General features: G+C 45.6%; 1 protein-coding gene across 2 annotated transcripts in view; it reads right to left on the reverse strand.

The window, feature by feature from the left end:
- RAC1 (Rac family small GTPase 1) overlaps window positions 1-15055 on the reverse strand; it is a 29751-nt gene that overhangs the window by 1841 nt on the left and 12855 nt on the right. Inside the window, exons 2-6 of one of the 2 annotated variants that reach the window (XM_039460588.2) lie at window positions 14692-14763; window positions 10679-10796; window positions 3404-3460; window positions 1554-1616; window positions 48-207 (exon numbers count right to left, since the gene is read on the reverse strand). In XM_039460588.2, coding sequence (XP_039316522.1) covers window positions 48-207; window positions 1554-1616; window positions 3404-3460; window positions 10679-10796; window positions 14692-14763 — 470 coding nt within the window. The remainder of the gene's footprint in view (window positions 1-47; window positions 208-1553; window positions 1617-3403; window positions 3461-10678; window positions 10797-14691; window positions 14764-15055) is intronic. The other variant, XM_039460587.2, reaches the window with a different exon arrangement.

The following is a 15055-nucleotide window of genomic DNA, read 5'->3' on the forward strand; positions in this document are numbered from 1 at the left end:
GTCACCAAAAGAGGTACAAGGCAGAGGAAAAACGCAGGTTTCCATACCAATCTCCTTAGCCATGGCTAGACCCTGCGGATAGGTGATGGGAGTCAGCTTCTTCTCCTTCAGTTTCTCGATCGTGTCTTTATCATCCCTAAGATCAAGTTTAGTTCCCACTAGGATGATGGGAGTGTTGGGACAGTGGTGCCGCACCTCAGGATACCACTAGATGTGAAGAAGGAACAGAGGTTGTGAGGCGCTCCTTTACAGACGTCCTTCACCTAAATCACATCCAGCAGGGGCACGCACACTAGACAACCTCAGGCACTGCCGCCCCACCAGCCTTCATGCGGTTCACACCTTCAGCCCAACCCTGGAGCCATAAGGAACATCTCAGGTGCTCCATTAGCAAGCCAGGACTTCCAGATCATGATGATCATGATGGGACAGAATTGGCTCTACAACCATGGAAGCGGGTGGGGAAAAGAGGGACAAAGGGAAGAAGTTCCTCCCAAAGCAAATCATTTTGTCTTTGGTAAAACAAGTTCTTTGGGTCATCTGAGAAAATTCATCATCTGTTCAGAAATGAGAATAAACTACCTAGCCCGAGGTCTCAGCTCTCCTGCCATTATCCCCACTGAAAATGTCCCTACTAAAGGGCCTCTCCTGCTTGTCATTTTCACTAAGAAGTTTGTGAAAGAGACTGGAATAGAAAGAAATGGTCATTATTTTTATTAGAACAATTCTAATAATTGTGTGCTTCATTATTTTAATGAGGCCCAGGAAACTTCTGAACCAGAACCTGAAGCTTTAAAAATCCACATATTAGGTCGGGCACAGTGGCTCACACCTGAAATCTCAGCACTTTGGGAGTCTGAGGCGGGATCACTTGAGGCCAGGAGTTCAAGATCAGCCTGGCCAACATGGTAAAACCCTGTATCTACTAAAAGTACAAAAATTAGCCAGGTGTGGTGGTGAGCACCTGTAATCCCAGCTTCTTGGGAGGCTGAGGAAGGAGAATCACTTGAACCAGAAGGCGGAGGCTGCAGTGAGCCAAGGCTACACCACTGCACTCCAAGCCTGGATGACAGTGCAAGACTCTGTCTCAAAAATAAATAAATAATCTGCTGATGAGCCAGGCATGGTGGCTCACACCTATAATCCCAGCACTTTTGGGAGGCTAAAGCAGAAGGATCACTTCAGCCCAGGAGTTTGACACCAGCCAGGGTCTATAAAACCAGCTCTACAAAATTTTTTCAAGATTACCCAGGCATGGTGGTGCACATTTTTGATCCCAGCTACTCAGGAGGCTGAGGCCAGAGAACTGTTTGAGCCCAGGTGTTCAAGGTTACAGTGAGCTCTAGTGTCACCACCACACTCCAGCCTGGACAACAGAGTAAGTAAGACGCCCATCTCAAAAAGCAAACCAACCCAATTATGTACCTAAGTAGCAAACTGCCAAAATCCAATTTAAAGAACTGAAAATTCCTAGGAGTAAATGGTATTGTAAAGTATTTCTTTCTGAGAGGGTCGTTTTATAACTTACATACATCCTTTACGTCCCCACCTACCTTTGCGCGGACATTTTCAAATGATGCAGGACTCACAAGGGAAAAGCAAATTAAGAACACATCCTACAAAAAGGAAACACAGGGAAACATTTAGACAACGACCTTAGAACGAAGCATGCACTTTGTATTCTAGATGTTGCCGGGAAGCACTTGTCAGGCACAGAGCGTGTCTACTATACTAGGTATAGGTGGCTTGATCAGATGCTCCCTGATCCACCCAATCCACCCTTTCAGTTTGTCAGAGGCTCCCAAACCAAACCCAGCATGTCAAGCCACCAGTTACTTCTGAAAATGGGGAATGTGAAGAGAGAATGATGCAGGAAGTTCTTCGAGGATAGGGAGGATCAGACCAGACCCCTGGGAGGCTTCCTTTCCGTCTATCTAAACAGAAAAAAATCAAGTATGAAGGTATGATTCCAACATTTCTGTAAAATCTGCTCTCCTATTTCCCAAAAGCAGAGTTAATTTTAAAAACAGGATCTGCTGGGCATGGTGGCTCATGCCTGTGATCCCAGCACTTTGGGAGGCCGAGGTGAGTAGATCACAAAGTCAGGAGTTCAAGACCAGCCTGGCCAAGATGGCAAAACCCCGTCTCTACTAAAAATACAAAAATTAGCTGGACATGGTGGCGGGCACCTGTAATCCCAGCTACTCAGGAGGCTGAGGCAGGAGAATCACTTGAACCCGGGATGCAGAGGTTGAACCGAGATCAAGCCACTGCACTCCAGCCTGTGCAACAGAACAAAACTCCACCTCAAAAAAATAAAATAATAATAATAATAATACAGAATCTACAAAAAAATCAGGCTCCCCGCTGACATGTCAAGTACAAATGTTTTTAGGTGGTCACTGGTTCAATTCAACTCCCTTCGAGAGGTACCTGTCACAGTTCCCGGCACCAAGTGGAGGCTCCAATATTTGCTACTTGGGTCCTTCCCTCCACAAGGAAGGAGAGCTTAGTATGTAACTGGCACCTTCACAGCTGAAAACCACCCTCACGCTGCCCTAGTGTCAGCACAGCCAGGGCCTCTGGAGAACCCGCTCCCAGGGCAGCTGTGGCTAAAGCAGAGGCATGAAGAGCGGATGCGGAGGACACAGTGCAGAGTGCTTCAGGCCTCCATTCTGTATTTTGTGTCAAATCAAATTCAAGTATTTACCTACAGGTAAATTTTTAAATGCCTAAGAATTTCTAAAATGCTAGATTGATCACATATTCTCCTGGAAAAAGGCAATTATGTTACTTTACGAAATGCATACAATTCCCAAGCCACACTTTCAACCATCCAGCTGTTACCTCGTACCTGAAAGAGAAAGAAACATCCCACACAACAGCTTTTTATAACTGGCATTTGAAGAATGCTGGCGCATGCACAAGCTCATCCAAGAATCACCACAGCACCCGGCACACCATCTCAAGCACAGTGGGGTTAGCTCAGCAGCACCGCACAGCTGTGCCCAGACAGCCCCACCACATGGGACACCGAAGCGGAGAAAAAAGGCCCTGGCAACAAGGTTAGTCCTACTCCGGCTCGGCACACAGCCAGGTGGGCTTCCAGGAGGAGTCTACACATCTGCATCTCCAACCAGCCAAGAGAGGGGCCCTCTCACCCACCCCTCCTTTCACTTGGGAGGAGGGGAAGATTGCAGTTCACAAACTGCCTTAATTCAAGCCAGAAGGTAAACTGTCACACTCTAATGAAGCTTAGTTCATCAAGCAAAACCCCAACCTTGAGTGAATTAAATATAAAACACTCAAGGAGCTTGAGGCTTAATAAGAAATCCTAGGAAAACGAAATGAAATGAGAGAACAGAGAAAGCTTGAAACTGAAGTGGACTAAAGTTTTACATACGGCAATCGGCTTGTCTTTGCCCCGGGAGGTTATATCCTTACCGTACGTTTCTCCAACCTAGTAATGCATGAGAACTTGGTTTGAGTTTAGTACAGACTGAGGAAAATAAAAATCAACATACCTCTTACCAACCAATTCATTACCAGAATTTTGTCTTAACCCTCTGGAGGGATCCAAAAGCATATAATAATCTAACACATCTTTGATGACAAATGCCACCGAAACACTTCATGCTACCTGGTCAAAAGCTGGGATAAGTTCAACAGTGGTCAAGACAGAAGTCAGGCAGATCCTGAGGGAGTGCAACAACGTGCTTCTCCTCCCACGGCAGCACCCACCAGACTCTCCAACAGCCCGCACAGCCAGAGAGGTTTGCAGGAGCCACAGGCACATCTTTCAAGTGCTCCATCAAGTTCTCAGACACTGCCTAGCTAAAGCCACAGCAAACAGAAAAGGTACCTGTCTGTAAATGACGTCTACCCTACAAAGGGTTCCCCCAGAACATAGCCGGGCCTCAGGGCTGACAGTTTTAATGCTGCTAGATCATTCCAAGTCTCCTATGCAGAAATGTTCCTATCTTCCAACTAGTCGTGGGAGTCTGGTTTGAATTCACAGACTTGCATTATCAAAATCAACACTGTTGCTGACCCTAAAACCTCCAATTCAGGCCCCCTTTGAAGGTCTGGGGGAAGCCACCCCTTAAAGACAAGTTTTTTTGTTTGTTTTTTGACATGGAGTCTGGCTCTGTTGTCCAGGCTGGAGTGCGATGGCACAATCTCAGCTTACCGCAACCTCCACCACCCAGGTTCGAGCGATTCTCCTGCCTCAGCCTCCCAAGTAGCTGGGACTACAGGCACGCACCACGGTGTACACTCAGCTAATGCTTTGCGTTTTTAGTAGAGATGGGGTTTCACCATGTTGACCAGGCTGGTCTCAAACTCCTGACCTCAGATGATCTACCTGCCTAGGCTTCCCAAATTGCTGGGATTACAGGTGTGAGACACTGCGCCCAGCCATGGACGCCTTTTATAAGTGACATTTCCAGGGTTTATCACAATGCTGTCAATTTATTTCTTTGTTCCAATAAAAACAGATTCACTCTTCCAACAGAACCCTGGAACTCTTTTAAGAAAAGGGCAGAAGAGAAAATTATTTTAATTTCATCTCACTCAAGCTTTTCTGACTTATCATTCCAAGAGGATATTAGTTTCCACAGCTATCTGGGTTTAATCTATGGGCTATTTTTGAAGATCTGTCCTCCCAAGGACTTGATATGGTGCCAAATCTTTATCGTGAGAAAGGCTCATAGAAAATCAGTTACGAAAATGCAGCTTCAAAAGAGCCTCTGATCACATTTGTGGCACCCTTTCGATTTTTTAAGAGCCTCCTTCTTGATGGAGAAGAAACACGCACGACAGGAGCAAGCAGTTCCACTTTCCACCCTGTGTTCACGCTACGCCATCTGCCTGTTCCTTCCTTGTTCCTTCCTCGTTCCCCGCTAAACATAGCTTCCTGAAATCCCGTCTAGTGCTTCTGGTACTCGCTTCCTAGCATCTGCTCCTCCCGCCCGCCGCTGTCCTGATGCATCGCACAGAAGCTACGCTGGTTGACCCTGGCTGGGAGGCTCGCTGTCTCCGGTCACCAGCCCATGTTTCTAGTCAACCTCAGGACACTTTCCACTTTCTGACCAACCCAGACTCGCGAGTGCCTGTTACGCACATGATGCCTTCAACGCCTTTGATACTCCTGCATCGTACACCACTCCCTTCTCAGTAGTGAGAAGGGCAGCCAGGGCCGCTCTTCCTGCAGCCTCCTGCCCCACAGCTGGAACCATCCACAACAGATGGGTCCACTTTCTATAGAGTAAGACAGGGCAGCCGGGCGCGGTGGCTCAAGCCTGTAATCCCAGCACTTTGGGAGGCTGAGGCGGGTGGATCACAAGGTCAAGAGATCGAGACCATCCTGGTCAACTTGGTGAAACCCCGTCTCTATTAAAAATACAAAAAATTAGCTGGACATGGTGGCGCATGCCTGTAATCCCAGCTACTCAGGAGGCTGAGGCAGGAGAATTACCTGAACCCAGGAGGCGGAGGTTGCGGTGAGCCAAGATCGCGCCATTGCACTCCAGCCTGGGTAACAAGAGCGAAACTCCGTCTCAAAAAAAAAAAAAAGACAGGACAGAAATCTGGACAGCTGAGATCTCACTACTAAAAAATAGCAGTGTTGTTTCTACTTCATTTTATTCTCTTCCAAATGCTATCCACCTAGATTTTACTTTCAGGTTTGGAATTTTAAAAAACACAAGACATCTGGCTGGGCGTGGAGACTCACACCTGTAATTTGAGCACTTTGGAAGGCCAAGGTGGGCGAATCAGCTGAGGTCAGGAGTTCGAGACCAGCCTGGCCCAACATGGCAAAATCCCGTCTCTACTAAAAATACAAAAATTAGCTGGGCATGGTAGCACACACCTGTAGTCCCAGCTACTTGGGAGGCTTGAGGCAGGAGAATCACTTGAGCTGGTGAGGCAGAGGTTGCAGTGAGCAGAGATTGTGTCACTGCACTCCAGCCTGGGCGACAGTGAGACTCCATTTCAAAAAACAAACAAACAAACAAAAAACAACAAAAATACAGACATTCTACACACAGGGCAAAGGACCAGGATGTACAAGCAGAGAAAAGACTGAAGAACTAAAAGAGGCTGGACATACAACCTCAATGTGGAGGTGCCAAGAAAAGAAGCTTAGAAAAAAGAAAAGCAGCCCCTGGCACCTGAGAACCACCCTGGCACTCACTGCTTTGCAATGGAGGTATTATTATCAAACAGAATAATCTCACAGAACACTGACATCAGATAAGGTTACCTGTGTAACCATGCTGAAATGAGACCAAAAGTAAAGAAATGTTATTTAAAAACAAACAAACAAACAAAAAACACAACTCATAATCTTTTTTTTTTTTTTTAAGATAGGTTTTCACCATGTTGGCCAGGCTGGTCTTGAACTCCTGACATCAGATGATCCGCCCGCCTCAGCCTCCCAAAGTGCTGAGATTACAGGTATGACCCACCACGCCCAGCCAACTCATAATCTTTTCTAAGCACTGACAAATCCAAGATAATCATATAAACCACAAAAATAAACAAATATCCCCTACTCCCAGCCAGTAGGAACAAGTTCCGACTTCCAGAGGCCCCAGGTACGTGTCTCCCTCACAACGAAGGGTAACAAATCCAGTTCTGTTTAACCACAGGTGTGTGCCTGGTGCTCTCTGGCTGCAGGACACTGACACTTGTAACAGCCAACCTCACAAAGGCTGAAGCCTTTTGAAACTCAAAACTGCAAGCCGAACACTGCAGTTTTTCTTTTTATCTACCCTCACAAGAGTCTAGCCCACCACTTTAAAACCTTTAGCACAGGCCAGGAATGGTGGCTGATGCCAGTAATCTCAGCACTTTGGGAGGCTGAGGCGGGCAGATCACCTGAGGTCGGGAGTTCGAGACCAGCCTGACCAACAAGGAGAAACTCCATCTCTACTAAAAATACAAAATTGGCTGGGTGTAGTGGCACGAGCCTGTAATCCCAGATACTCCGGAGGCTAGGGCAGGAGAGTCACTTGAACCCAGGAGGCGGAGGATGCAGTGAGCCAAGATCACACTATTGTACTCCAGCCTGGGCAACAAGAGCGAACTCCATCTCAAAAAAAAGAAAACACCTTTAGCAGAGAGAAAATGAAACGACTGGCATGATGCACTGGGATCGTAGTTGACCCCAACATGGACACTCAACATCTCAGCAAACCCGCTGCACAGCCTGAGTCTCAGGACACACACAGGGCTCAGGCCTCGCTGTGACACTGGCAGGTCACTCAGGCTCCCAACTTGTCTTACCACCAATCCTGGTGCAAGCAGGCAAATAAATACAGGTAACCTACACAAGAGAAAACGCTAGACTTGAGCATTACACTGACATGACTTGATTCTGTGCATGCCAACTCATGATGAGTATGGAGAACTTAGGAAATATTTCCAAGAGAAAATAATTTAAGGATTATTAATTCTGAAAAATAAAAACCTGAAGGGCAATGTCAACTGAGAACAGCGACTACCTGCTCACCATCTTTTGGAGAACTAAGAAGAAATGAATGGTCTGAACAGATTTAACTCAGCCACACAGGGCTACCCACCAGAGAAGGATGCCAGTGTTAAATGACCACAGGAAATGCAGTATCTCTTTTTAAGATGCCCTAGAGAAGAAATCTTCCAAATGGTCCTTTGGCAATGTGTCTAGGCAATCCTGGATGAGCCGCATAAATAGGTCTACAGACTGCAGAGCCAGCAATCAAGGGCCACATTCCATTTAGTACCAAATTTAGAGGTTTCCCCTTTGTCAACAAGAGACCCAAGTTCCAGCATGTCACTACCAGGGCCTGTTCTTCTTAGGACAATGTGGCTCGAAGGGATGAGACCTTCCAGACATTGGTATCTGAGCATCTATGGCCTGCCCTGAGTTGTTAAGATAATTTCCTTATCTCTGAAGGAGTCCAGACAGGAAGGCTTCCACTGTTGGGTGGGTACTCTCCCCTCTCGTTCCGTAAGCACCCTGCTCACCCCCTTGCTGGTACAGGGTGTATTACATGGTTTATGGGACTTTTCTGTGAACTACCTGAGGGCAAAAACCATGTCACACTCCTTTCTTGCTATTCAAATATTTTTTAGGAAAATCTCACACAGATGAGCCATGAAGTTGAAGTGCTAGACCTATAAGGAAAACACACACTTTTATTTCAGCCTCACTCTCTACAGCTTTGTTCAATCTGAGGAGAGTTCTCCTTCCTTATCTGTGTGTTTCTGAGAACACAAAGTGGGACTCTTGCCAAGTCACCCTTGACTTACTGTGAGGCCTCCCTTAAAGAAAGGCCTCGCCCTGCCCAGTACCCCCTGAGTCACAGCAGGGTGACTGTCATTTCTCAGAATGACACCACACCCTTCCAGATGTGTCCAGTGGGCTGGAGACTCCTACTCTACCAGCCAGTATGCTTTATAATCTACTTACAATCTGGAAATCCACTTACAATCTGGAAATTAAACATTCACTGAGTATAGAGTAGTTTCCTAAGGTACTGAAAAATTTAAATTGTTTGGAGATTATTGACTGATTTTTAATACAACAGACTTGAACTCCTGAAGTGATTTTCATCCATATTACCCCCTAAGACAAAGTTCTGGTTGAATCAATCACAGATTGCCTCATCATCAATCAAGGCTCAAAGCCAGCCTTTCTTTAGGATGTCTTCCTGACCCCAACCCCAATCCCTCCTGCTAACCCAGGTGTGCTGAGCACCCACACAATTTCCACTCGTTTGGGCACAATGTGGAATGCAGCACTCTCTAGGCTGGCCCATACACACGCTGAGGAAGAGGAGAATTCTGACAACGGCTGGCCCCACAGTGTGTGCTAAGTGCCCAGGACTGCTGTGCGTGCGTGACATGTATCAACTCATTTCACTCTAGAGTAAGACAGGCAAAGACTAGAGAGAGCAAGAAGCCTACCTGAGGTCAGAGCTAAAACACTCACACAGGATAGCAACCCAAAGAATCTCAAGCATAATTAAGTTTTGCTTCAACTAGTTAGTCGCTGATGCCAAAACTTTTAAAAGACACTTTTAGGTGGGGTTTGGAGGCTCACGCCTATAATCCCAGCACTTTGGGAAGTTGAGGTGGGTGGATCACCTGAAGCGAGGAGGTCAAGACCAGCCTGGACTACATGGTGAAACCTCATCTCTATTAAAAATACAAAAATTAGTCGGGAGTGGTGATGGGCAATTATAATCCCAGGTACTCGAGAGGCTGAGGCAGGAGAATCGCTTGAACCAGGAAGGCAGAGATTGCAGTGAGCTGAGATCATGCCACTGCAATCCAGAAGTGAAACTCCATCTCAAAAAAAAAAAAAAAAAAAAAAAAAAAAAAAGACACTTAAAAATGAAGAACAGCGGCTGGGTGCAGTGGCTCACACCTATAATTCCAGCACTATAAGAGGCCGAGGTGGGTGGATCACCTCAGATCAGGAGTTTGAGACCAGTCAGGCCAACATGGTGAAACTCTGCCTCTACTAAAAATACAAAATTAGCTGAGCATAGTGGCAGAGGCTTGTAATCCCAGCTACTGGGGAGGATGTGGCAGAAGAATTGCTTAAACCTGGAAGGTGGAGGTTGCAGTGAACTGAGATTGAGCCACTGCACTCCAGCCTGGGTGACGAGCGAAACTCCACCTCAAAAGAAATAAATAAATAGGCCAGGCAAGGTGGCTCATGCCTGTAATCCTAGCACTTTGGGAAGCCAAGGCAGGTGGATCACGAGGTCAGGAGTTTGACCAGCCTGGCCAACATGGTGAAACCCCGTCTCTACTAAAAACACAAAAAATTAGCTGGGCATGGTGGTAAACACCTGTAATCCCAGCTACTTGGGAGGCTAAGGCAAGAGAATTGTTTGAACCCGGGAGGTAGAGGTTGCAGTGAGCTGAGATTGCGCCATTGCACTCCAGCCTGGGCAACAGAGCCAGACTCCATCTCAAAAAAATAAAAATATAAATAAATAAATAAATGAAGGAGAACAAACATGTAACAAGAAAAGCAAATGATACACAAGTAAGACAACTGCTTCTTTAACTAAATGCCCACTATTTTCACCAGCTATTGCTCTAATTAGCTTTGGTAAATAAACCACTTAGTTGTCTGATACAGAAGCAAAACCAAACTTTTTTTTCTGATTGGATACAGTGGATACATTTTACAAAACCAAAACCTCTATTTACACTGAATAGACTTAGGTTCAATGCCCACACAAATTACGTATTTTATGGGGAAAAAAAAAGTATTAAACCTGTAAAAGTTACTAACTTGGATTAAAGAAACCTGAATCTTTGCTTAATTTGATTCTGTGGTACGAAACTGTCACACAGCAAACTGTCTTCAAACTAATTGCTGTTAAAAACTGGTTTGCAAAAGCAAAACGAAACAAAAAGTACCTCTTTCTAATGGTTATTCTAAAACTAAATGGAAGACTGTAAAATGAGCTGCAATGGAACATCTGCAATTCTCAAAACACAAAAACCCTGGTTTGCATCTAGGGGGATGTTTATACTGAACCAATTTTACTGTTTGCTATTACTCAATACTCAAATGATGGCAATATAAGCAAGTCCATAGGTAACATGCACTAATTAAACGCTCAAGAATTGTATACTCTAAAAGACATTAAAAATCAACTGCAATTCTTACTGTTTGTGGATAGGATAGGGGGCGTAATCTGTCATAATCTTCTTGTCCAGCTGTATCCCATAAGCCCAGATTCACTGGTTTTCCATCTACCATAACATTGGCAGAATAATTGTCAAAGCTGTAGAACAGAATGAAAATGGTTAGTCATAGATGTGGAACCCAAGTCGCTGTCCTGGCCATACTAGAGAAGGTGTGCCAAGAAAAAGGTTGGGATGGGCCTGGTGGCTGCCAAACCAGCATATGACCCTACAGGCACAAGGAGGAAGGAGGCAAGGGCAAAACTTACAGGAAACAAACCAAACCCAAACCCTGAGAAAAATGAAAGAAACAAACTACAAGCTATTTAAGTGAAATGAATCGCTGTCAGGGATAAAAACATTCTCCCCAGAAAGAAAACTATGTAAAATTAGCCCCGCTTTCAAATTCTACTTGTTGGGTTTTTCATGTACATACATTATTAATTTTCAGCAAGATACCTGGCCGCTAGAGCTATCCTCTGCAGGATTTCCAGAGGGCCCAAGTGTAGAACAGTAACACAATATACAACTGACTTAAGAAGCCTCCCCAGCCTAGCACAGTGACTCATGCCTGTGATCCTAGCACTTTGGGAAGCCAACGTAGACGAATCACCCGACCAGCCTGGCCAACACGGTGAAACCCCATATACGTTAAAAATACAAAATTGGCTAGGCACAGTGGTGGGCGCCTGTAATTCCAGCTACTTGGGAAGCTGACGCAGAATAATTGCTTGAACCTGGGAGGCAGAGGTTGCAGTGAGCCAAGATGGCACCACTGCACTTCAGACTGGGCAAAAAGAGAGTAACTGTCTCAAAAAATAAATAAATAAAAGGTACAAATATATACTCTTTAACCTCTTTAACACGGAAACTTCAGGGGGGTCTTAGCGTGCAATGACAGCAGAGTCAATGCCTAAGTTAGGTTCCAGTGTGATGCAGAACTTCATGAGCAAACTAGCTTCCAAAAAGGTGTGGGGCCAGGCGCGGTGGCTCATGCCTGCAATTCCAGCTCACTGGGAGGCCGAGGTGGGCGGATCACCTGAGATGAGTTCAAAAACAGCCTGCCCAACATGGCGAAACCCCCTCTCCACTAAAAATACAAAAAATTAGCCAGGAGCTGTGGCAGGCACCTATAATCCCAGCTACTGGGGAGGCTAAGGCAGGAGAATCGCTTGAACCCGGGAGGCGGAGGTTGCAGTCAGCAGAGATGGCACAACTGCACTACAGCCTGGGAAACAAGAGCAAAACTCCAGCCGGGTATGGCGGCTCATGCCTGTATCTTTGCTGGCCTTTACTAAAGTGGCCCCTTAGTACACAATGCTGTTAACATGGGTTGAAGTTATCTAACCATTTCATTTCTAATCGCAGATGTGATTAAAATCTTTTGAAAAAAAATTTTTTTTTTTCTGAGACGGAGTCTCGTTCTGCCACCCAGGCTGAAGTGCAGTGGCGCAATCTCAGCTCACTGCAACCTCTGCCTCCGGGTTCAAACATTCTCCCGAGTAGCTGGGACTACAGGAGTGCACCACCACATCCAGCTAATTTTCGTATTTTTAGTAGAGATGAGGGTTTTACTATGTTGACCAGGCTGGTCTTGAGCTCCTGACCTCAAGTGATCCATCTGACTCAGCCTACCAAACTGCTGGGATTACAGGCATGAGCAATCTCGCCCGGTTACATCTACCAAAATGTAAAACCTCCACTGCCTTTTGATTTGGCAAGATTTCACTTCCAATAATCTATCAAGTGTATACAAAGACATGAGGGACAACACTGAACACAGCAATGTTTATAACACCAAAAAAAGAAAGTCCAACTTTGGGAGGCCGAGGCGGGTGGATCACAAGGTCGAGAGATCGAGACCAACCTGGTCAACGTAGTGAAACCCCGTCTCTACTAAAAATACAAAAAATTAGCTTGGCATGGTGACGCGTGCCTATAATCCCGGTTACTCAGGAGGCTGAGGCAGAATTGCCTGAACCCAGGAGGCGGAGGTTGCGGTGAGCCGAGATCGTGCCATTGCACTCCAGCCTGGGTAACAAGAGCGAAACTCCGTCTCAAAAAAAAAAAAGTCGGTCCAAGTGACCTGTGGGTTAAATCAGTTACACTACTTCTAAATCATTAATCATTAATGATTTCAGCTTTATCTACACATGCAGATAAGGAAAATCTCCTCCATAAATTCAGGACAACGAACAGCATGATTCTACTTTACTTACATTAAAAATATGGGCGCCACGTGTGGTGGCTCATGCCTGTAATCCCAGCACTTGGGGAGGCCGACGAAGGAGATCACCTGAAGTTAGGAGTTTGAGACCAGCCTGGCCAACATGGTGAAACCCATCTCTACTAAAGATACAAAAATTAACCAGGTGTGGTGGCTGAGTGCCTGTAGTCCCAGCTACTTGGGAGGCTGAGACAGGAGAATCCCTTGAACCCAGGAGGCGGAGGTTGCAGTGAGCTGAGATGCACTCCAGCCTGGGACAGAGAGAGACTATCTCCAAAAAAAATAATAAAAAATAAAAAGGCCAGGTGCCGTGGTTCACATCTGTAATCCCAGCACTTTGGGAGGCCAAGGTAGGTGGATCACGAGGTCAGGGGATCAAGACCATCCTGGCCAACGTGGTGAAACTCCATGTGGTGGTATATGCCTGTAGTCCCAGCTACTCAGGAGGCTGAGGAAGGGGAATCATCACTTGAACCTGGGGGGCGGAGATTGCAATGAGCTGATATCGTGCGGCAACAGACTCCATCTTAAAAAAAAAAAAAAAAACCAAAAAGCAAAAAACAAGACATGGGCACAACACTGCAGAGAGCACCTCAGTGTGTGCTGTGCCTGAGGAGGTGAGCACAGGTGAGGAGGCGGCAACACCTCCCCCAGCTTGCAGAAGGGAGGACTCATGGTAGCCGCAGTTCAGTACATTATGAGGCTCAGCTACATGGGTTCCCCGGTAACCCATCATCATCATTTCCTATCTCCACCCTATTCTGCTGCCCACAGGGAATAATCAATTCAACAGCCAATTCCATCCTCCCATACCCTCTTCAACACACACACACCCAAGTTTCAATTTCAAAGCTCTATACCTAAACACTGGCACATAACCAACTGATGACTTGTCAGAAAAGGCCAATTAAAATGGAATGGAATGTTTCCCATTCCAGTTCCCAGAAAGACAATGTATCGGAAACTCTTCCACTGACAAGGACTGTCTCTGACCAGACTTTTGTCAGAGTCCTTGTGTCCAACTCTGGTTTTATCATCCAGTCTCTATACCTCACAGTTAAAACTGTGTTTCCTGGATGTCTAAAAATCAACTAGCAAAGTTGTGTTTATCATGATACCAGAAAACTTTATATTACTCAAAAAAAAATTTTTTTGAGACGGAGTTTCACTCTTGTTGCCCAGGCTTGAGTGCAATGGCATCATCTCTGCTCACTAAAATCTCCACCTCCCAGGTTCAAGCGATTCTCCTTGCCTTCCAAGTAGCTGGGATTACAGGCACCTGCCACCATATCCAACTAATTTTTTTTTTTTTTTTTTGAGATGGAGTCTTGCTCTGTCACCAGGCTGGAGTGCAGTCTCAGCTGAGGCGCAATCTCAGCTCACTGCAACCTCTGCCTCCTGGGTTCAAGCGATTCTTCCGCCTCAGCCTTCCCCTCAGCTGGGAACACAGGCGCGTTCTACCACGCCCGGCTAATTTTTTTGTATTTTTAGTAGAGATGGGAATTCATCATGTTGGCCAGGCTGGTCTCAAACTCCTGACCTCGGGTATCCACCCACCTCGGCCTCCCAAAGTGCTGAGATCACTGAGCCTGGCCCTAAGTATTTTTTAAAAGCCTAGAACACCTTATAATTAGATTTCAGTGAATGTTTAAGAAAAAAAAGTAATGATATCTGTTCATATAAGGATTAAAGATGGCTTTACAGCAAAATTGTCAAAGGAATGTAAAAAAAAGTAAAAGACAAATTAATTCCCAATTTAAGATACTTACACAGTAGGGATATATTCTCCAGGAAATGCATTGGTTGTGTAACTGATCAGTAGGCAAGTTTTACCTACAGCTCTAAAGAGAAAGAGAAAAAAGGTTGCTTAGTCAACATGAATGCAATCTTAGTTTTCATTATTCCGTTAAAATAATTTCCGGGGGGGGGGGGAGGAATCAAAGCATATACATCACATACTTAGCATTAAAGAAAATCACTATCACTTTATCACTACATACACATTTGTATCCTGAAATTTAAAGTAAACAAACTAGAATTTCTCAGAAAGGTAGAAGCCGCTGGGCGCGGTGGCTCAAGCCTGTAATCCCAGCACTTTGGGAGGCCGAGGCGGGTGGATCACGAGGTCGAGAG

This window comes from Saimiri boliviensis, chromosome 20, assembly GCF_048565385.1.
Source record: "Saimiri boliviensis isolate mSaiBol1 chromosome 20, mSaiBol1.pri, whole genome shotgun sequence".
NCBI classification, from domain to species: domain Eukaryota; kingdom Metazoa; phylum Chordata; class Mammalia; order Primates; family Cebidae; genus Saimiri; species Saimiri boliviensis.